The following is a 24,984-nucleotide window of genomic DNA, read 5'->3' as shown; positions in this document are numbered from 1 at the left end:
CTGTGCCCAATTCCTTCCGACGATAAGAATGAAACACCTTTCAGTGGCAAGGCTAAGATAGATAGAGCAAGGGAGGGAGTATGGAAGGATGAGTTGCGGATCTTCCTCATAAAAATGACAGCAGCAAAAGCCTCCACTATAAAAAGAAAAGCCAGTGCTCTCCTGGGACAAATTTATCTGGAGTGCTCAACAGTGTTAGATTTTCAGGGGAGAGAAGGGTCTCTGTGTGTTTGTATGTGCGTCTAAGTGGTGACGAGAAACGATAAGGACTCCTGAAATAGACCGGTGTGAGAGGCCACAAGCTACGCGCTAAACCAGATCTCTCAACATTTGTGTGTTGATTTTTTTTTCCTGTGTTTTTTTGTCTTCAGTTTTTGCATGTATTTATAAATCCGAACAGGTCTATTTATTCAAACTAGAAGTGAACAAATACACCCACAGGTATGAGCAGGGGAGGAGGTGAGCATGTTGGGAGAAAAAAGGAGTGCGAACATGACAGCAGCAGCTGAGATTTACATTAGGTTGTGCTCATGTTGATCTATCAGGAGTCAGTGGGTTCTTTCTGCAGAAACACCATGTACTGGTGGCGATGTCTCTCAGATGGGATTTGTGTGTTGCACTCTGGACTTGCTAGGACTTGCACATTATTGGAAACCCAGAAGTACATGCGGGGCTCAGAAAAAAATTTGATGCAGTGATGTCTAATGCACATATGAATCATACTAAATGGTTTTTTAATGAATCAAGTTAGTTCACTTCCAGAATAAAAAATTCCTGAGAATGTACTCATTTCCATGTCATCCAAGATGTTTATGTCTTTCTTTCTTCAGTCAAAAAGAAAGGTTTTTGAGGAAAACATTCCAGGATTTTTCTTCATATAGTGGACTTCAATGGGGGTCAGCTGGTTGAAGGTCTTTGAAAATTGCAGTTTCAATGCAGCTTATTTAGAATAATATCTTGTATAGAAAAAAGAAAATAAATAAATGAATAAAAAATGTATATACTTTTTAACCACAAATGCTCATCTTGCACTAGCTCAATTTCACACATTACATAATTATGTTGGAAATCGCACATGATGTAGGCAGAAGACGCAGTGTTTACAAGGCAAACGTGCAAAGAAAGTCAAACGACCTTTACAAAAAAAGTAAAACAACGATGTTGGGCGATTTTGAAGTGGGAGGAGAAAATGAAGTGAGTTTCTCACCCAGGTTGAACTAGTACAAGACAAGTATTTGTGGTTAGTAAGTATATAAGTGTTTTTTTTTTTCTTCTTCTTTTTTTCTATTGATCGTTTCATTAGATAAGACCCTTATTCCTCGGTTGGGATCATGTAGAGCCCTTTAAAGCTACACTGAAACTGCAATCTAGACCTTCAACCCATTGATCCTCATTGAAGTCCACTACATGGAGAAAAATGCTGGAATGTTTTCCTCAAAAACCTTCTTTTCTTTTAGCATGAAGAAAGAAAGATATAAACATCTTGGATGACATGGGGGTGAGTAAATGATCAGAAATTTTCATTCTGGAAGTGAGCTAATCCTTTAATTTTAATTTGCTTGCTTATAAATAAAATGATAATTCATGGACAGTTCAACTACTTTTCAAAAGTTTGGAGTTGGTAAGTACTATTTAAAATGGCTAGTTTTTAAGTGGCGTGTCCCTTTAAGGCTCTTCAATAATCAGCCACTGTTATGATTGGCCCCCTTGCTATTGCATGTGAGTATTTTGACAACATAATCAAAATAAAACGGCCGTTTCCAGACAAAGCATTATGAAATCATTTACTTACAGTTTGTGATGCAGCTGCAGTCAGATGTAGTTCCGCTTCATCTTTGAACAAATATTTGTGAACCCTCCATGACACTGCCTCGTTTACAAAAACAAAATGCTCCAAACAATCCTCTGACATAATCTGGGTTGCCGTTAAAATAACTGTCCACTTGTTGCTTACGCTTGGATCCTTCTGATATCCGTACAAAGGTGCAAACGAGCTTTTTAAACCAAACGCGTCTAAACGAACGTTCTTTTACTCTATTTGTCCTATTTACGACAGACTGAAACGTGTGGACTGTGTCTGAAAGTGAACAGCGGCAGTGATTGTAAGTTCTATTTGCTTTTCAAATGTCAGCAACTGAACGCCAGTGGGCAGGGCCTACTATTCGTCAATGTCTTGCTCTGGAGGCAGTGTTTATGCAATTGTTTGTACCCCTCTGATGTCATCTGGTACCTCAGATCCAAACGAGTCGTTTTGGAGCTTGATCAAATAAATGCTTTGTTTATAATGAGGAGGATGTTTTAAGCTATGACCTACTTGCGGGACCTCTTATATGACAAAAGATCAAGGCAAATTTAACTTCTCATGCAAACTTTAATGTTTGTGCATTAGTTGTATGTGCAGGGTACTTGAGGTACTAATATGGGAGATATGTCAGAGACTTAAACCGTATTTGTCTGCTTTGTATTTTTAATGAAATGGAAATGAACCGTGCGTCACTTATTTATAATAAACACAATCACAATTAGGTTGGGAAGAAACGTACTGAACATGAATTACTTATGCTAAATTACACTAATTAACAGTAAACGTCCTAATTGAGTCAACTTCAAAAACACAGTGATAAAAAGCACTTTTAAAGTACATTCTTTTTTTAAGTAATCCAGCATACAGCAGATAAGCAATTCTCTCTGAAATGAATCAGGCTTCCTAATGCTACGAGTGAGAGAATAAAGTCATTGCCCTTAAATGGAATATCACTGTTTACTTTCAAAGAAATGTAAGTAATTATTTTAATTTTTAATGCAGCATTATTGCACAGTGTTTTTTAGTGTTGGGGATTAATCCAATCCCTGGTGTGAATTAGTGCAAATGTGAATGCGTGTGTTTTTAACTTCAGTTGAAGGTTTAATATTCAAGACTTAACGGACCATGTCAAGACTTGATCATATGTAATCAAACAAATGGCTAAATTATAAGACTTCATTTGTAATGATTGATCAACGCTGCCTTTTGCTAACATAGTTAGCGAGACCTACAGTAAGAGGAATGTGGATCACTGACAGATCATAGCTCTAATTCACAGAAGTGCTTTAATAAGTAAGGATTAGCCTGCCTTTCCATTTTCTGTCAGTCCAATCCATAACGGGGGGCAGTGCAAAACGCTCTACCTCATTAAACAAGATCTTATTAACTGGAGCTCGGCTTATTCAGCTTAAAACTTCTGCATTTAATCAATTAAGTTGCATGCGTTAGGTTAATCATTATAATTCCACACATTTTGAGGGATCAAATGTCAAGGTTTCATTATGGTGTATTTTTAGAATGATTGGCAGTTGCTTTTGTTTTGCAGTTTAAATAAAAGAAGCATGTTTTCATTTGACTCATAATTAACATGTAAGTATTGATGGTAAACCTATTGAACTTTTTCTTTCTTTCTTTCTTTCTTTCTTTCTTTCTTTCTTTCTTTCTTTCTTTCTTTCTTTCTTTCTTTCCTTTCTTTTTCTTTCTTTTTCTTTCTTTCTTATTTTTTTGAGGCCTTAAAGGTGTAGTCCACCAAGAAATATAGCAAAGCTATAGTAGCCCTTGTGTTGTGAGTTCAAACGTGAATTTATTTAAACTGTGGAAAAGAAGATATTTTGAAGAATGTTGGTAACTAAACAGTTTCTGTTCCCAGTGACTTCTGGTTTATGGACAAAACTTATAGTGGAATTTAATTGGAACTGAAACTTTCTGCTGAAAGAAATGCATACAGGTTTGCAATGACATGAGGGTGAGTAAATGATAGCAAATGATTTGCATTTTTGGGTGGACTCTTTAAGTCAAGTAGGTTTGTATTTTTTTTTTTTTTTCTTTTTTCAAAGCAAAAGCTTTCAAATCCCAAAATTATTTTAAATAATTCAACATTTACACGAACATTGCTTTGATACCAAATATGCCCATCATCAAAGCTTTAAAAACCTCTTCAGCTCAACATACTGAACAAGTCCCAGATTTTGATTGAAAAACCAAATCCCCTGGATGAGTTTACAAAGTTTACTCATAGAATGATTTCAATATGAGATGACATAAAATGGCCTAGTTTGCATATAGCCTCCTCCTTCAACCCAGGCTCAGTGAAAAGACATGATAGTAATGATATTTCTGCAGAATGTCATGTTTGCTGCTCATGTTTCATGACAGTTTCAAAGTGAAATGTCCAGTGAGTGACAGTAAAAAAAAGACGTATTGAGTTTTATTGGAAACAGATGAACTTAAATCCGGTAACATTTTATTACGATGGTTGTAGGGGTGTGCGATAATGGCTATATATATATATATATATATGTCCCTCTGATGCATAAATTATTATATCACAAAGTAATATTTTTTTCACATGTTTGGTTTTACTTTTAAACAAGTGAAAGTATACATGTATTCATGCTTACAGTTTTATAAGACCTAATTAGTGGATATAGACTGTAAGCACTGAATTAAATAATACAATCTGAAGGCTATTTAATATTTCTGTTCAGTAAAACCATTCAAGTGCAAGATATATCATAATTTTAATTAAATGTAAATCTATATATGGGCCCATAGGCAGAATGATACCCGTTGGTGCATGAAATACACTGTAGTGGACAGATATTTTTTCTGTCACAGAAAAAAATGGAGAAGAAAAATAATGCTTAAATGTGGATGAAAGTATTTCTGACATCCTATTTAGCTGAAAAATATTTTTTTGTACCTGTCTGGTTTTCTGAGAATAAAAGAATTTAACACTTATTGCTGAGGCACATGGTGCACCCCCTTTTCCTGCCACGATTTTGAATATGTTATGTAATATCTCAAAACAAAAACAAAAAAGATACAAAGATAGCAATTAAATGGAATTGTAGACAGCACTTTGGGGGTTCACCAGTTGCTGCTTGGGACATGATGCTACTTCTATATACACTACCGTTCAAAAGTTTGGGGTCAGTAAGACTAGTAACAGTCTTTAAAGAAGTCTCTTATGCTCATCAAGGCTGCATTTATTTGATTAAAAATATAGAAAAAAAAACAGTAATATTGCAAAATGTTTTTACAATATAAAATAATTTTTTTTTTATTTTAACATACTTTAAAATAGAATTTATTCCTGTGATGAAAAGCTGAATTTTTATCAGCTGTTACTCCAGTCTTAAGTGTCACATGATCCTTCAGAAATCATTCTAATATGTGGATTTATTATTAGAATGATCAATGTTGGATAATATCAACAGTTGTGCTGCCAAATATTTTTTGGAACCTGTGATTTTTTTTTTTTTTTTTTTTTTTTTTCAGGATTCTTTCATGAATAACAAGTTTAAAAAGTACAGTGTTTATTCAAAATATAAATATTTTATAACAATGTAAATTATTTATTATTAACTTTTAATAAACTTTTAATTATTAACTTAATACATCCTTGGTGAATAAAGGTATTAATTTCTTAAAAAAAAAAAAAAAAAAAAAAAAAAAAAACAATAGAAACAATAAAAATGTACTGACCCCAAACTTTTGAACGGTATATATATATATATATATATATATATATATACACATATGATGCTAATTCTATATATATATATATATATATATCTCAACATTTTTTGTTTGCAAATTTAGTTTGCTGGAGTAACAGAAATTAACTTTTCCAATAAGTTTAAATCAACTTTTACCTTTTATGAGCATTTTTCCTAACCTAATTAAATGTATTTAGATGCATTTACACAGACTGTTTAATGCAGGACATGAATGCATTTAACCTGCAGTTTTAGTCATTGATGTTCAGAAGTTGAATACTTATATTTAAAATGATTTTGGGGGGAAAAAGGGAATATATACCTTAATATAAAACTAAATCATATCACTGCATGAGTGAGTAATTGAGTCATTCATTCAGCTGATTCGTTCAAACAGCTGATTCATTTAGTAACAAAACATGGTTTGTATTTTGCTCAGAGACGCAAAACAGTTCTGCCATGGCTTTGATTTAAACTTTTTTGTTGAAAAAAAAAGAGCAAAAACAGAAACTGTTGTGTCTAAAATGTAAATCAATTATTATTAACTTCTTGTGTTTTGGACTGTTCATCAAATCAATTTCACATTTGCAATCGTACTGATATTTGGGGGAGAAAAACTCCACTCTTCGTGTGATTTAACTATATCAGATAATATAAATATAAAAGACTTGTACTGGCTAAATCACACAGTGAAAGCATGAACTCTTAATATGCAAGTGCATAACATATGTGTGCACACTATGTGTGTGTTTTTATTTTGCGATATTCTCAGTAATGTCAAAACGTATATCATTTAAACAACAATTAAAATATTATTGTAGACAATATATTTTGCAGACCCCTAGTTGGTTTGTGATGCGTATTGCAGCAGTCCGTAAATTAAATGTCAGGTGGGTGGCTCTTAACATGTTAATGTGTTTGAAAATAATGTCCCACCTACCCTAAACCTAATCGACAGTATTAACCAAAGCAAATGTGAAATAAAAGCCATTTGATTTTAGCTTGTCTTTTACATCTTTGAACTGTGTCATAACCCATGTTTCATGGGATTCGTGAAAGCGCTCTGCGTTGCAAGTGTAGTGCTGTACCAGGTGAGCTTCCAAGCAAGTTTACTATGTCAGAAAAGCTACACATACAGTATGGAGCTAGCTATGTGACGCAAGCATTAGAATATATTGGATTACAAATCACCCAGTATGGTAAGTGTTTTGAGGTCATAGCATAGTGTTTTTCAAGGAACTGTGCAAAAATAAGTCTTTATTAATCAATAATCAAGCATATTTGTGTGAAAAGGAATTAAAGTTGTTTGTGTGACGTTAGTGTTCATTGTATGTTTATTGTACGTACAAGTACATTTTTTGGAGTTGTGAAAAAAAAATGTAGGTAGAGGCATGTTTTTCCAGTGAGCCTCGATTGTCCATTTCATCTCGCAGTTGCTTTTTCAGCACTATTGTTTGCGTCTTCCCTTCCTTTCGTTCTGCCCCTGGTTGACACTTTAATTTTTTTTTTTTTTTTTTTTTTGCCAGAGTTGGCAAAATTACATTGCTCCATGGCCTACTTTGACATACTGCATTTTACCTTCCCCAACTTCAGTTACGCTAAATAAAATGAGTCAAGTGAGATGAATGTCCATGTCTGACGTCAGCTTTACTGCACATCCGGGAGCCACAAATGGAACAAGGGCAAAAAGGGTGAGGTTATTCGTAGGAGGGACTTTCATTTCTTTGGAAATAGACTTGTGCTTCATTATAAAATGGAGTTATGCAGTAGGTTGTGGAGTGTAATTATATAATTCATTGCAGCAACTCAATCATAATAGTCAAGCACTAAAGCATTTATGCAGGGGAGAAAAATGAAGTAACCAATCAGCGCTCTTAAAGCTGCATCAGCGCTGATGAGCTTCTGTTTATGCAAACCGAGCGAGTGCTTGTGAATGGAATGCTTATCAAATTAAAATTTCAAAACTATCTATTTACACTGAAGAACGCTGGTTTTCCTGTATGTTTTTCCATAAACACCCTAGCCCGTGTGATAGACTCCAACATATTTTTTGTCTGACGGTATTCAGATAGGAGAGACTCTAAAAGTGCTGAATTGTTAATGAAGCTCTAAGTGGAGGGGAAATAATCATATTTGCACAGTTGTAATTAAAGCCATTGGTAAAGACATATTGATCACTACCACCTTTGGCTGCCAGCCTGTGATTACACTCAGGAATTGAGCCATAAAATATATATTTCTCCAAGATGGCAAGCCACATGGTTACTTTACTGAACAAAAGAGAACTTGATTGTTGTCATAGAAATTCCATCTATTTGCAGAACTGGAGAATTATGTTCTTTCCTTAGGTAGGGGTGGGTCACAATAGTAAATTAGCCTATCTACAGCCTATGTACATTTATGTTTATCTTTGTTTTTTCTATATTTAATGCTGGAGGCTTAATTAGCTTGCTAACGGTGTGCTGTGTTTCAACAGATTGATTGATTGAAGTCTCTCAGAAAGTTGCATCTTTTATTTAATCTGCTTCACCTTCTGTAGAAACCAGCGTAAACTAATCTGCTTTGCTGATTTTATTTTCAAGCTGTTCTTGCCCTTATGAAAAATAACCGTGGTTTTATTGCAGTAAAAGTAGCAACCATGTTTTTTTTTTTTGGCATATTGATTACATTTGTATAACCACAGTTTTATTACAAGTACCATGGTTGAAGTATGGTTAACCTATGTGTAGCAAAACCAATTAATTTGTGATTACCATGGTTTAACCATAGTAACCATGTTTTTTTGGTTGGTTTTATTTGTGGTAAAACCACTGTTAATTTTCGTAAGGATAAAGCTATAAAAAAGAGATGTTTCTCAAAATGACAGGATTTTGTTTAGTTTTTGAGCTAACTGTCCTTTTTACCTGGTCTAGTTGGTGTTTACCTGGATAAGCTAGGCGGGCAGCTGGTCTCTCAGCTTGACCAACTGTTAACCCTGGTTAAAAAACCAGCATATGCTGGTAGGTATGTTTTGACGCTGGGATGCTGGTTAGGTATGTTTCGATGCTCATCAAAACATGCCTACAAGCATATGCTGTTTTTTTCACCAGGGAACTAAACAACAAATTAGTCTGACACTCATATAAAGGGTGATTAACTACAGTTTTATGCAAAAGTTTGGGAACCCCTTACAGAATCTGTGAAAATGTGAATAATTTTAACAAAATAAGAAAGATCATACAAAATGCATGATATTTTTTTATTTACACTGTCCCGAGTAAGATATTTTACATAAAAGATATTTACATATAGTCCACAAGACCAAAACATAGCTGAAATTATTAAAATAACCCCCTTCAAAAGTTTTGGAACCCTTGGTTCTTAATACTGTGTGTGGTTACCTGGATAATCTACAACTGTTTTTTTTTTTGTTTTGTTTTGCGATAGTTGTTCATGAGTCCCTTGTTTGTTCTAAACAGTTAAACTGAGCACTGTTCTTCATGCAAGTATCTTCTGTTGTTTCTAAAGGATACTAAATGGAAAAAAATAAATACATTTGGACATCCTGTTCAAAAGTTTTCACCCCCTGGCTCTTAAGACATCATGTTTCCTTCTCGAATGTCAGTGAATGTTTTTTAATAGTTGTGTTTGAGTCCCTCAATTGTCCTCAGTGTGAAAAGACAGATCTCGAAATCATACTCTGGGCAATACTAAATACAAAATAACATGGATTTTTGTATGATCTCTCTTATTTTGTTACAATTATTCACATTTTCACAGATTCTGGAACGGGTTCCCAAACTTTTGCATAAAAATGTATATTGTTAATTGTATTGATAATTTTAATTGTTGTAATAACATGAGAATAGGGGAGTCCACACCACAACAACACGGAAAACCAATATTGTTGGAATCACTTTTAGAATGTTAATGTCCAGGTGATGAACAATAAAAACACTAACAACTAATGAGAATCCACCTGACTTCAAAGAGCTTGAACATTTAATGCGATAGATGACAACTGCAGCATGCACTTAAAATTAACAGAACATTACCACCCTTGCTGTGGACGCTAATAACTTTATCTTTGTAATTATCACTCATGGTATGAATGGGCCTCAAAACCAATATAAAAAATAAATAAATATAATGTTTCTCACAAGCCTAGTCTTACTCCACTAATTTATATTGTTTGTCAGAGACTATTAAAACAAATATGCATCCTGTCATATGATTTTATTACTTAAAGTGTCACCTATTATTTATCATTTTGTGAAGTTCTGAAAAGTCAGATGAATGTAAAATTAAGTTAGTCATTATAACTCTTATCTCCTCTCTCTCTCTCTCTTTCGCCCACAGCCTGCGAGTTGATGAACAGAGGTATCCTAGCCTTGGTCAGCTCCATCGGCTGCATGTCCGCAGGCTCGCTGCAGTCTTTAGCTGACGCAATGCACATCCCGCACCTCTTCATCCAGAGGGCACCCACAGGCACTCCTCGCTCTAGCTGCCCGCCCACCAGTCGCGCCCAACCAGACGATTACACTCTCTTCGTCCGGCCTCCCGTCTACCTAAACGATGTCATCTTCCAAGTGGTGATGGAGTATACCTGGCAGAAGTTCATTATCTTCTATGACACTGACTATGGTGAGTAGTTTCAATTTACTGATGGTGGTAGTAAATGGCCATAAGGAGCTCTCTCACAGTGTGTCCAATCAGTGACCCCACATTAACATCCCCTTATTGCCACCACAGAGAGGAAATTATACAGCATTATTACCTCCATTGCTCATTATGTGTTTAAGGCAATTTTTCTGTATGCGTTTGAGAGAAAAGAGCACTAACTGTGAGTGCGGAAAAAAGATTCTGGGCAGTCACGGATTAACCACAAATCTGACTGGGTTGTTGCCCACAGGCCTTTTAGTCCAAGAGGCCTCAAGCTGTTATTTATTTATTTATTTTTTGAGCAAACATCTTCCCTTGAGCTTTTACCCAGTGCATTTCATGGCGTTTCTGTCGGCCTTGTGATGCATTGCACTGGCAGAGCAAACTGGGTGAAGTTTCGTTAACACGTTTCTTGATATGGCAAGTTTTGACGGGAGCATAGTAGATGAGGGTGAGGATTTGCCCGCGGGTGCAGTTAGTCAGGCAGTTACCCAGCTAGCAGATTAAAGCCATTCTCATTGATCGAGGGGGCCCTATGTTTACCACATTCATAAAGCTAATTACCCACGTCAGCTAGAATAAGATTGATGAGAGGTAAAACAAAGCTTGTTTTAAAATGGATTGTTTAGCCATAAAACACTAACTGAATGAAAAGAGCACAATGGGCGCTATGTAAAAGATGATAATAGAAATTCACAAGTGACTGATTTAGGATGCTCTACATCTCTGTATGACATGCAAGTAGTGTTTTGTTTGGTTGACTCACTGATGTAAATAGAGATTGATGGTTTAATTCATCCAAAAATGAAAATTTTGTCATTAATTACTCACCCTCATGATTAATTACTCACCCTGAGCACAAATTAAGATATTTTTGATTAAATCCAAGAGCTTTTTTATCCTCCATAGACAGCAATGCAATAGACACATTCAAGGCCCTGAAAGGCAGTAAGGACATTATTAAAATAGTCAATTTTTTGCACAAGTGAAGTGTGCATCTGTGATGCATTTCCCAAAAGCATTGTTAGCCAACTTTGGTCGCAAGTTCCATCATTACCAACATAGTTCAATGATTTGGTGTTTCCCGAAACCATAGTTCAAACAAACATTTGCAAATGGTGTTGCAAACTTACGTGGTTGGAACTACAGTTCTCGACCTGTGGTTAGAAGCAAAGTTTCTTGTTAGTAAGACATATGGGCTCAATAAATTATGCTCTTGTGCACAATAAGCAAGCTAACATGTAGTACAATCTGTATCTTCCATTCTATCTAAATATTTTAATCTATGTATTTTTGCACGTCCTTTGCACCATTTTTGAAAACCTGTGAACCTGTGATGAATCAAACATCAAATAAAGCCAAATAACAGGGAACAAAAAGTTGTAAATTAGTCATCAGGTGCAATGTTCAATACAGCAGCATCTTAGAGATCTCTAATCAGTTAAGTAGGAGAAGTGATTACTCAACCCCATGCGTGTGATGTCATTAACAATAGTCCTATAAAGTTGAAGTACTGTGGTTTACACAACGGAGATGCAACCATGTTCGGGAAACAGTCGTGACTAGCTAGTTAGTTTCTACAACAATGCATTGTACTATGAAGGTTAGTCTGCGAGTTACATTATTGTGGGGGAAACGCACCCCAGATGGACACTTTACCATCCAATGAAGCCAAGGGAGAGAATTTGTGAATGGCAGTGAAGCGATGCAAATGACACCGATACATGTCACATTTTACATGTTGTTTGAACATTAATGTGTGTTGGCAGTGTATGTACAAATCTACCCTATAATGATAAAAATCCATGCAGTGGTTTTTAATTAATCTGTAAAAATAATATCATCTTTTTCAAATCAAGCAATTCTCACACCGACAGAGGCCACTCCCACAATAGTTGATTGGCATGACCGTCTTACCTCAGACCCACCTTAAATCAGCTGTAACAGTCCAACCTCCATTGTTTCAAATTATTCGTGATCCAGCTTCACCTACAGCAGAAGTAAGTATAAGGGTTTTTTTTAATGAATCTTTGTGATTGGCTTTCCTAGTAACGTGCTAGTTAGCAAGTTTAGCGGCTAAACGTGGTTAAATGTGACTAAAGTAAATAGGCTCGTCACTCCACAGAGAAGATAGGGGCGGGGCGAGCAAGGCTCATTAACATTTAAAGCAACCTCGACCAGAACAGGATGATTTTTGCAAAGCTGATTTTGGCAAGGTAAAAAAAAAGGTGAAAAAAGGTGTTGTTTTACACTACCATTGAGAATTTTTAACCAAAGTATATTATAGACTTTTCATTAAGACCCTAAAGAATCATATCAACTTGTGGGAAATGGGCATCCGTTGACCCCTTTAACAGTTGCAAAGTTATGAGTAATTAGATTTTGGACACAGCCGTGCGATGTTGAACTGAAGTATCCTAGCAGGATGCATAATTAAAATTTTCTGGAACACATATGATGACTTAAAATCCTGCCTTTGTAGGTAGTTCACTAGATTTTGGAACAGAGCTTTTGTGTTTGTGAGTGGGTTAAAGAGAGAAAGAGTGTGCGATATAAGATGGAGGAATAGAGTGTAGTTGTGTGTGAAAAGAACTCTATGGTTGATGGTCCCTCTGGAGGGCATGCTCCGCTGCAGCAGGTTAAGGTGCGGATGAATAAGTACCTGTCCCCGAAGACAAACGGATATGATTTCAGCCATGTCCAGAGGACTGTGTGCCTTGGGCAGCTATGTAATGAAGCCTTAGAGATCCTTTCCCGTCTTCCCCACCTTAAGTGTGTGGAGAGCTTGACCAGCGAACTGAAGATAGACTCCTCGGACATTTGATTAGTTGGCTTCTGAGCAAGAGATCTTTCAGAGAGAACAAAGCGTTCCTAAATTGCTTTGGCTTTTTAAGATGACTTGGACAATAGAGAGTTCATTGGTAAACTGATTGTGCCTCCTTGGTGTCTCCTTTTTTTTAGGGCTAGTGGTGCTGGCAGAAGAAGGGGAAAAAAAAAATCAATTTGCAATCTAAGGTTTCCCTCTTTATGTTAAGTACCCTCTGCCATAACTGAAGTTGTTCTAGGTGACTTCATAAAGTGAAGTGATTTTGAAATAAATTAAAGCTAAGTGGATTTTAACTGCAACTTCGCAAACATTTTTATGCATCGTTAACAATTAATTTAGTAAGTGTTTTTTTGTTTTTGTTTTTTTTTCTCGCCGAATATATGCCTGTAATATATTACCGTTTGAAAGTCTGGGGTCACAGATTTTTAAAGAAAGAAATTGACTATATATATATATATATATATATATATATATGTATATGTGATGTGCAGGACTCTATGCTTACTTTTCTTTTTAGGAGCACAGCCAAAATTTCAGAAGCACCTTCTAATCAATAATAATAAAAAAATCTGTAAAAAAAAAAAAAAATTAGCCTTACCATTACGAGGTGATATTTGACTCCCTAAAGCGATTTACAGGGGAATTTTGTTTCTACCCTTGTAATGGCATTTTTCTAACTTCATTAAAAGTATGTAATCTTTTATGTCTTTTTTTGTTTGTTTGTTTTTAAATGTATTTTATAAGCTTTTTAAAATTTCAAATTAAAACAACAGAATAAGAACAAGTAGAATAAGAATATGTTACCAATCAAATAAAATCAGTATTAACAAAATTAATTTGTACTACAGAGGTGGCACAGAAGAACACAAAAGTGGCTTGTAGGTGTATTTTCATATGTTTAATGAGGCTCAGAAATGCCTTGAGTGTGATCAAATTCTTAAATTCATCCTGAGGTTAATTTTTTAAATGTACAATTTTGAATATAGAAATACTGAATGATTTAAATAAATGAAAAGATGCTTAAAAATAAAACTAAAACTGGTGGTGGTAAGTCACTGATTTAATTACTGAATCATATTCATTTGATTCGTTCGAACGGCTGATTCATTCTAAAGGAAGCGACTGTCTTTATGAATGGGACATTGAATCATTGACTCACTAGATTCATTTAAAAATGCACGTTCATTCATAAATGAAACACCGCTGTTTGAATGGAGATGCGCAGCACTCAGTTGTGACTTGTTTCAAACTAGTTTTGACAATGAAATAGAGCAAAATCAGGCAATAGTGTTATAGTCAGACAATGTAAGTCACTTAATATTAACTTCTTGTTTATTTAACTGTTGTATTAAATAGGGGTGTGCACGAATAGTCGAACATTCGAATATTCGGTATACAATTATTATTCGAAAAATAAAAACACTGTTCGAATTTTACTATTGTGTTGATTTGCTGCCCATTGTCAGTGCGAGTGTGAACTCATTTTCTCCCAATCATTAACAAACTTACCGTCAATAAGAATAGCAGATATTATCCGTTTTGTTGATGTGAGGCGATCAAAATTGGACAGGGTTTATACATTTTTTGTTGAGCAATTTATATTTAATTAGCAAGGTATGTGTATTATGTTAGACAGCTGTAGACGTTCATATATTCATATATATATATATATATATATATATATATATATCGCCTTCTAAATACAATGTAAGTCACTTAATATTAACTTCTTGTTTATTTAACTGTTGTATTAAATAGGGGTGTGCACGAATAGTCGAACATTCATTCAGTATTTCTATAAGGGGTGTGCACGAATAGTCGAACATTCATTCATTCAGTATTTCTATAAGGGGTGTGCACGAATAGTCGAACATTCATTCAGTATTTCTATAAGTCGCCTTCTAAATAAATGAGCCAATCGGTAAAGTCAGCGCATCACTGCAACATAAGGAACAGTATGTATGAGGCAGTTCTTGTCAGATTTCATTGGTGATTTTAAATATGAAATTTAATCGTAAGCTTGGTGAACAGTTTTGGAGTATTTGATGTTTCCCCATTCAGAGATATAGGATCTGCACTTGCCTGCCCGAGAGGCATTTCAAAGATGGCCAACAAGTGAAAAGACTTGCCTTAAAGGGACTTTGTTTTCAGTCGCAAATGCGACTGTAGAGCCCTGACGTGTACAGTTTTTGAACATGTACAGTCAAGTTCTAATTTGAATTCCTGTTCTGAATGTAGATTATGCGAGTAGTTAATAAAGACATGTGTTCAACATAATGTGTTGTCTCACCACTTAAGGTGAAGTCAGTGACCTCTAATATGATTACCACCATCCATAAATTCAGTTTGAATAGCCTTGGTGTAGCACTTATAATATTAAAATAACCTGTCCAGCACTTTGCCAGACCAGGATAAGGTTAATTTAATGTGCAGCAAGTCCAAATGAGATGATTTCATGGTTAACAGACAAGTGGATGAAAAAGATAAAGGAAATTGAGTCCCTCTTTTGAGGAGATAATTAATAATGATCTAGGCCAACGACTCTATTATCCTCTCGTGATAACCAGTCGCCCTCTGTATTGTAAGATGGGTCAGAAGTAACAATATTTAATTGTACATTTCGTCTTTTCTCAATTGACGACACATTTTCTTTAATATAGTTTTCAAAATATCCAACCGCCCCGGAGCGGCGTAGGAATTCATGCTGGTCTAAGCTGGTCTTTTCATCAGGGGCATCCTCTATCTCTCTGTCTCTGTCTGCCTGTTTCTCTCTCAGCAAGATGAACTGTGACATGAAGATTTGTTTTTAGCCCCCACTGTCGCTCGCTAGTGTCGTAAAGCCTAGTGGAAACATTAAACACAGTAGAGAGGATGCAGCTAGTGGGAGATTCACAGCGTGAGAGCTCACTCAATCAGCGCTCAGCTGCGGGCCTCAGATCCGGTCCTTTGGATTCTGCTCACAGTTCCTACCAGGCCACATATGACTGTGTCACTCAGAGCATCTATCTAGCTCTGGAATTTGATTTAAAGAACTCCCATCAGACAAAAATAGTGCCAGTTCCCTCTAATCAGTAATCAGTAGACCGAACCGGAAACTGGCATGTATTGACTCATGTCAAGCTTTTGAGTGACTTAAGTCTCAGGCAGGGGTAGACGTACGCTAATCAAGCTCAGCACCAATTGATTTCTCTCTTAGATAAACGGAGGTGGAGGTAAACTAAAGACTTCAAAGGAGTATTTGGGGATTTTTTTATACCCCTTTTCCCCATTTCCAATTAGGAGGGGCTTTTTAAACTTTTTGATGCTAAGGACCGCCAAATATGTTGATGATCTTGCGAGCAGCTGTGTATTTTATGAATTAAGGAATAAACATTTATATTGTGTGTGTTTGATAATTATTAAGGGTTACACTATAAAGACAACATGTGTGCAAAATTAATTAACTGGCTTTTGTATTATTTGTGTTTGTCATATCAAAGCCAAAAGATTACAAATATTATTTGGAATTTTTTTCTGTACTCTTACATGAAAAACTAGAAGATAGAACCGATGTGTAGCACTATTTTAATTCACTTGCAACATGCTTGCGTGTTATTGAACCTTGCATATTGCAAGTAAGTACTGACATATACTTAAGAAATATTTATCTTTTACAAAATTACACTATTGCAGAAAAGTTTGGATTATTATTACAGAGAGAATAAGATATTATTGAGAGAATTAAAACTAGTGTTAAGTTTGTCAGCCATTTGTAAATTTAGTCTTAGTCTTTTAAATTAGTCGTTTTCCTATCAAATTTACTTTTTAGTTATTGTCATATTTAGTCAACCTTGTCCTGTTTTTTAGTCAAGTTTTAGTCGACTAACCCCCAGTTTCACAAACAAGGCTTAAGCCTAATCCTAGACTAAAAAGAAAGTCTGAGCTGTTTTAACTGAAAGAAACTTGCACTGACTGATCTTAAAATATATCAGTGCCTTTGTTTTGTCTTTAGGTGCACACTAGTAATGTTTTTTCTAAGGAATGTTTACAAAAATTACTTAAATGTCCTAATGGAACAATGACCTAATACTGGCTTAGTCTAAGCCCTGTCTGTGAAACCAGGTGCCAGTTGCATAAACTTAGCCTTCATGTTAAGACGGTGTCTTGAATACTAGTTTGACCAACTAGCAGTTAGCCAAAGGGTAATCAGTTTTATTTTTTTGATTCAACTTAGACTAATCTACCCTTTTTCTGTAACTGAATTAAAAAATATATATATTTCCAGTTTTCCACGTTTTAAGAATAGTCTAAACCTTTTATGCAACCGGCCCCAGGCATAAATGTCTGAGCATTTTAGTCTAGTTTTAGTCACATTTTCATCATGCTGTATAATGGTTAAACTGATAAAAATAATTTTTGCTCAATTATAATTGCAATGACTCATGGTCATTTGAGAAATGTATTTTAACATTTCAGGTATTACACTTTCACTAACAAGAACAAATCAATAGAATGCGGACTCATACACTTGGTTTATTTTACTTCATTTTGTGCACTGATTTATTATAGGCCATTTAATTTATAAAGTAATATCAAAGTCTTGATATGTACTCTCTCTGTCTACAGTATGAAGACTGTTAAAACAAACAAACAAACAAAAAAACTATTATAACAGTGAAATTCCTAATAGTAATTTTAATAATTCCAAATTGCAATAATGTTTTTCTATTAAAACAACAGCTGTTGAGTACTGTAAGTGCATTTATTCAAACATAAACAGTCGAGATCTCATGACAGACAGCCTGAATGACACTTTCATTTAAGCTGAACATCTCACATGGAGATCGCAAAACTCCAGCTTGCTTGTTTGTCTGTGTTTTCAGATCATCATTGGCACTTCTGCAAAGAAGAGCAAGTGCACACACATGGTTGCCAGATTGCAAACATTAAGCAAAACGCTGGGCAGAAAATGTATTCTATCTACCTTTTTCCTGACTAACTGATTAGCAGTGCCATGAAGGATTCTAACTCCCGTTTGGGTGCTTCGTGTTCCGGTCTCCATAGAAACTCATGTTTAAACTAAAAATAAAAAATGTGCACAGGTTTAAGGTTATATTATCATTCTGTAAAATACGTTAATTTGAAACATCAGAGACCGGAAATGTAAAGCACCGCTCCAGTAGGGCAAGACTTCTGCGTTCAGAAAAAGGTGGGTTAAGAGAGAAGCTCTGATTTGGGGATTTAAACTCTTGATATTTGGCAACCGCACACATGAAAGCTTGCGTAGAAGAGGCGTGTACAGCAATCTGCAATAATATATTGTCTTCTTTTTGTGTAGATTTTTATTTAGTTTTCATTTTTTTAAATACATTTTAGTCTTGTCTTTTATCGTCAACGATATTGCACGTTGATATCATCACAGTTAGCGTTTATTGACCTTACTGTCATCTCGTCATCATCTCATTTTAATCATGGGAAAAAGCTCATCAAATAACATTTTTTGTAATAGTTTTGGTTAACAAAATTACCACTAATTAAAACTTCTATTCAGCAAAGGTGCATTATTGATCACAAGGGACAGTAAAGACTTACTGTTACAAAGACAAAAATGTATTGTGTTTTTCACAATAATGTGAAGCAGCACAACTGTTTTCAACACTAATAATACAAATAAATGTTTAACATATCTGAACACTAAAGCAACATATTAGAAAGGATCTTTTTAAAGGATTTCTAAAGGATCATGTGACAAAAAAAAAAAAAAAAAATTGAGAGGTAGCTGCTGAAAATTCATCTTTTTCATCACGGGAATAAATTTCATTTTAAAATAAATTAAAGTAGAAAACACTAATTTAAAATTGTAATAATATTTCACAATATTACTGTTTTTATTGTATTTTTAATCAAATAAACAGTTTTGATGAGACTTTTTAAAAATCTTACAGACCTCAGGTTTTTGAATGGTGTGGTATATGCAGATTTACACATTCGTTTTAATTTTTACTGCTAAAAACAGTGTTGTCAACTGATTTTCAACCAGTCTTTAAAAGACAGAACAAAACACAGAGCAACTTTTCAATTCGAAATCATTGGATCAAGGTTTGGCTAGTGACCAAAGGTCCAGTTCACAGGTAACCATTAAAATATATACCTTGCATGTATGGTAAGTTAAATCAAAGCATCTGCCAAATGAAAAAATGTAAGATTGGTTTAATCATAATTTTCCACAAGATGATGCAGAGCTTTTAATCAGAGTGTTTTGTGTGAAGGTTATTATTTTAAAGTTGAGCACAGTAGCATATGCTGGTAATGCGTAGAGTTCAAACCGAGATTCTCTGACAGGGAAAGTGAGGGCAGAGTCTGTAATAATAATGGAGATGCTAATGCTGATTATAATTACATGTGTATTTTTGACAGATGAAAAGGGCCTCATTGGTGTGTTACCGCTGTGCTATGTGTCTGTTTGTATTAATCTCCCTCCCTATAACCTCTCCTGTTAAGACAGAAGTAATAAAGCCATGCAGGCTCCTCATCTTTAAACGGGAGCTCTGTAATGTCCCGAATTCATAGAGTCGTAACTGAGAAATAACAAGCGATGTACATTAACACACCATTGCCTTCCGCAACCCCATCCTGCAGTATCGTAGCTGTGTAACGTTGCCGTAAACAGCTCCTACCCAGCTGCCACTCCAGCACAGGGACTGTATCGGGTCCCCCTATGTGTCCTCCGCTATAAACACAAGCTGCTGTCTGCTGGAGCCCTGCCCTCCGCACTAGCAGGGGAACCCAATAAGAGATTTCCAGCAGAACTGCAGCCGTAGATTTGCTTTAAATTGGATCCAGTGCACAGATGGAGGCACCGGTGCTTTTGACCCTCCTCCGGCGTGCTGTGGATGTTGTCCTCGTCTTCCCTTTTTAGCTGCATCGAGTGACAGGGTTTCAGTGGAGGTGCAGGCAGCGATGACCCTGCTAATTAAGCCAAGAGCCAAACCACTCAGATTCTAGTTTTCTTGTGTCCTAGAAGTTAAAAACAATGGATTTCAGTTAAATGGTACTTCAAAAGAGAATTTTACAGCAGTGTTGGGAGGTAATTAACTTCAAGTAGTGACACTGCTAACTTGACTACATTTTTCAGCAGTGAGATTGCAGTTCGGTTATTTTTTTAATAGTGTAGATTTCCAGTAACAAGGTACTTTATCCAGCAATTACCGATGAAGAACTGTACATTGCGGTTTTTAGTGTCTGACCTGAGGAAAAAAACATAACAGTCCCTTTACAATGTAGTATGTTTTTGGTTATGCAAATGAGTGTTTTATTTAGTTTACGTTTTTCTGTTCAGGTTTTATTCTGATTGGCATTATTTATTCATTCAAATCCCCTGATCAAAATATGTTTCTGATTTAAATTATATTAGGGCTGTCAATCGATTAATCGCGATTAATTGCATCCAAAATAAAAGTTTATGTTTGCATACACATTTATATATTAAGGAAATATATTTTAGATTTATATATAGTCTAAATTATATACTAGTATAAATATGTATATAAATGTGTGTTTTTTTTTTAATATATACATGTATGTGTTTGTATATATATGTGTGTGTGTGTTTAATTTTAAAAGCTTTTCCTGCTTTTCCTAATTAACTTAAAATGCATAAACACAAGTTCTACATAAATGCATGTTTAGTTTGGGAAACTTTGCACAAAAACATATTATTTTAAGTTTAAAAAAAGTTCAAACACATTATTTTAAAGGGATAGTTCACCCAAAATGAAAATTACCTCATGATTTATTTACTCTCAAGCCATCCTAGGTGTATATGATTTTCTTCTTTCACGACGAATACAATCAAAGTTATATTAAAAAATGTCCTGCATGGCTCTTCTAAGCTTTATAATGGCAGTGAATGGGTTTTGTGATTTTGAAGCCCAAAAAAGTGCATCCATCCATCATAAATGTACTCCACACGGCTCTGGAGGGTTAATAAAGGCCTTCTAAAGTGAATCGATGTGTTTGTGTAATAAAAATATCCATATTTAAAACATAAAATCTCTAGCTTCTGCAAACTTTCATAGGTGCGTTCATGAGAGATTGGTGTTCCAGATGATGATGTAGGAGGTAGTCGTAGCGTAAGCTCCAGCAAGAAGGGACGAATGCATAAGCGCAAAGGAGAGAGCCAAACAAAACACCGGTCACAAAGTAGAAGTACATTTCCCTTGCTGATTTTCCTTTGCTGTAAACAAAACTAGGTTCTCGAGACTAGCATATTCTCATCGGAGCTTATTCATCAGAGCGCTGGAAACGCCATCCTCTCATGTATGTGCAGTTTAATATAACAGGTGTGTTTAGTTGTGTTCTGGCTCGTTAGCTGATCCAAGCTGGTCATTGATCTTAGACCATGTTCCAAATAACAACCATATTGACCATCTGGTATTTGTTTTCGCATCTACTGTGGCTAATGACTAGGGTAGACTGGCTAATTCTGTTAGCTAAAGATGGACTTTCCAATCATTTCATGTTGTTTTTCTGTTTCAGTTATGCATCAAAAACATCAAAATCATGATATTAAGTCTTCTTTAGCAGCTCATGACTGAAGGGCTACCTACAGTAAAGACGCTTTCATGTGAAGCTTTTCCTGAAAGTCTCTTTTTTTTCTCACAGTCAGTCTCACCTTCAACACCCCCCACCTTAATTCCCTCTGGTTCCCTCGCCCCAGTCCCATCTTTCAGGGACGCTTTGATCCTGCGTTCTCAACGCCTCCCTGCTCCGGTGGAAACGGTTTGATGTGGGGAAAGGCCGCTTGCGCAGGGGGATGAGTGTGCAGCAACTCTTCCTCTGTGAAATACATCTTTTATTTAGCGCAGCCCTGAGACAGCACTTCTGCCTCGCCACACCGCAGTGATAAATGTTCTACACAGGTTTCTGCTGCCGCCCACTCCTGAGCGCTGTTAGCACACATGCTAATGCATTCCTGTGCTACACAGTCGTCACAGTTAATGGTGAAGGTGAAAACAAAATGGTTGATAATGCCAGGGGTAAGATTTATATTAAGTTCATAGTTTTATATTTAGTCTGATACTGAGTGATGTCCCTGATATTGACGTCAGTACAGGTATTCCTTAATAAATAAAATCAATTTGTGATTTCTAAAGACAAATTAGTAATTATAGTCGTTTCACATTATATTTAAACTTTAAGGCTCATAATAGACTCATATTAACAACAATTATAGAACACGATCCGTCTTTAAACAACGTTTAATTTAAACGAATGTGTCTGTATGTAAACAAATGTGTCACAGCTCATTTTAACAAATGTCACATTAAGCTTGATCGTTGTTTAGTGTGAAATAACTCTCTGTAATCTCTCTTTCATGACCTCTGGCAAACACCACTGTCTACTTGAATGAGTGGTGTGATTGAATGCTCTGTAACTGCTTGTGTCCTTTCAGCATTTCTGCTCAGCTTCAGTTGAGCAGGAGAAACAGTTCCAATCTTACATGACTAAGGTTTGTTTGCTTCAAAGGTTGTGTTATGCATTAATTTGCATTCATTTCCATGCTAAAGGAATAATGAATAACATTTTATTGATTTTTACTTTTTTATTTTACATTTTAATAAACTACTATTTTAAATTTAAGGGACACATTTATAGTCCAATTGCATTTAAAAGGTGCACCAAGTAAGCAAAAAACTTTTGAACAAGTGCTTTTTTTTTCACCTTCATGTCCTTATGTAAAACATTTTTTTTGTTTTTTGAAAGAAGCATCTTATGCTCACTAAGGCTTCATTTGTTTGATGGAAAAGTAAAAAGGGTAATATTGTGAAATATTATTGCTGTTTAAAATAACAAATTCTTTTTCAGCAGCCATTACTCTAATCTTCAGTGTGATCCTTCAGAAATCATGTTGAATTAGTTCTCAAGAAACATTTTCTGCTTCTTCTTACTATCACCAGTGTTGAAAACAGTCGATTAATTGAATGTGTCTTAGCTGAATAAAAGTAAAAATCTTACTGACTTCAAACTTGCGAACTGTAGTGTTTAAAATCATGACATGAAGACTTCAGTAACCTAATAGAAGTCATTTCATTTTACATTGAGCAGCCATGTTGAGATCACATGACCAGCTAATCAAAACTTGCTTATTTCAGTAAACTGCAGATTACTTAAAGAAGTTCACTTCCTGAACAAAAATTCAAAGATGATTTACTCACCCCCTTGTCATCCAAGATGTTAATGTCTTTATTATTTATGTATTTTTTTTTTTTTTCCCATATAGTGGCCTTCTATGGTGCCCCTGAGTTTGAACTTCCAAAATGCAGTTTGAATGCAGCTTCAAAGGGCTCTAAGTGATCCCAGCCAAAGAAAGAAGGGTCTTACCTATAGAAACGATTGGTTATTTTCAAAATCGTCTGAAGCTGCATTTAAACTTCATTTTGGAAGTTTAGGGCAACATAGAAGTCCACTATATGGAGAACATTCCTGATTTTTTTTCTTTATCTTTACGACTGAAGAAAGAAAGACATGAACATATTGGATGATAAAGGGGTGGGTAAATTACCTGTAAATTTTTGTTCTGGAAGTGAACTTCTCCTTTAATCTTAAAGGGATAGTTCACCCAAAAATGAAAATTCTGTCATTAATTACTCACCCTCATGTCGTTTCAAACCTGTAAGACCTTCACTGATCTTCAGAACACATTTTTGATGAAATCCGAGCGCTATCTGGACTATTTTAATGATGTCCTTGTTACCTTGCTGGGCTTTAAATGTGTCAGTTGTGTTGCTGTCTATATCGGATTTCATCGAAAATGTCTTAAGTTGTGTTTTGAAGATGAACAAGGATCTTATGGGTTTGGAACAACATGAGGATGAGTAATCAATGGCAGAATTTTCATTTTTGGGTGAACTATCCCTTTAATAATACATTTCTACAGTTGCTTCCGTAAAGAAAATGGCAAGTGCAAAAAAGTACATCCTGCGCCTTTAAGAAAACATGTATGTGTGTGCGACTGCGACAGGTCACATAAATGAATGTAGTTTGAATTATTTTGTCTGTCGTTGTTCAGATATCCGGGGCATAGAGAACTTCCTGGACCAGACGTCTCAGCAGGGGATGGATGTGTCTCTCCAGAAGGTGGAATCCAATATTAACATGATGATCACTGGAATGTTCCGGACCATGAGGGTGGAAGAGCTGCATCGCTACAGGGACACATTGAGGCGTGCTGTGCTGTTCATGAGCCCCGCCACCGCCAAGGCCTTCATTACCGAGGTACATTTACACATGAGGATGTATGAATACATATTGCACACCAGCGTCATAAATGTTCACACTTACATTTCATACAAATGGCTGCCGTTACACTAATAGATTTCTTTGCACTGCACAGATGCAAGTGGCCCTCAAATCCAGCCAGCGGGCGTTTAGCACAAGGCCTTCAATCTGTCAGTCCAACCGGGATTTAACTAGTTCACATAATGTTGATCTGTAAGGCTCACAGCTCCAGGCAGAATATGATGTCATGGTAAATTGAATATTTTCAGCGCTCTTATGGCAGATTAAATACAGTATGTGTCAATGCGTTCACTCTGACACTTTCAGTTTTTTATTATAATGCAAAGCTTTAGCGTTTTCCATTTTGGCCTGAGTCCCTTTCTTCCTATGGGTCATAGTAATTCATTCTGATTGAAAAATGTCACTTGTTTTAATTGGCAATATTTGTTAGGAAGCCATTAAATGGCTTTGCGCTCTCTCTGATAACTCTCTCTGGGAATTAAACCATGAAGTATTGCTTAATCTCACATGCTATTCTCATTCGCCTTTAATTAAAAATATCCTGTGAAAAGCAATCAAAATCCAATTTTGGTTGAACGTGGAATAGGACAGGAACCATCAGTAGTGGTTGAAACTGCAGGCAGCTGTAATGACTCTCGGGTGTGGGGATGATAAGTTGATCAGGAGGAGCTCAGAGTCTTAAAAGATACGCACTTCAGCCGGGAAATCAT

General features: G+C 35.6%; 1 protein-coding gene across 4 annotated transcripts in view; it reads left to right on the top strand.

Annotated features, from left to right (window-relative positions):
• Positions 1-24,984, top strand: part of grid2 (glutamate receptor, ionotropic, delta 2) — a 508,841-nt gene that overhangs the window by 287,170 nt on the left and 196,687 nt on the right. For all 4 annotated transcript variants that reach the window (XR_007828268.1, XR_007828269.1, XM_051117352.1 and 1 more), the window contains exons 3-4: positions 9,865-10,149; positions 24,045-24,250. Coding sequence is in view for 2 of the 4 variants with exons in the window: in XM_051117352.1 (XP_050973309.1) it covers positions 9,865-10,149; positions 24,045-24,250 (491 nt within the window). In the remaining 2 variants the exon portion in view is untranslated. The remainder of the gene's footprint in view (positions 1-9,864; positions 10,150-24,044; positions 24,251-24,984) is intronic.

The sequence above is a fragment of the Labeo rohita genome, chromosome 8, assembly GCF_022985175.1.
Source record: "Labeo rohita strain BAU-BD-2019 chromosome 8, IGBB_LRoh.1.0, whole genome shotgun sequence".
NCBI classification, from domain to species: Eukaryota; Metazoa; Chordata; class Actinopteri; order Cypriniformes; family Cyprinidae; genus Labeo; species Labeo rohita.
Note: the sequence above shows the minus strand (reverse complement) of the source record. Positions and strands in the feature narration are given on the sequence as shown.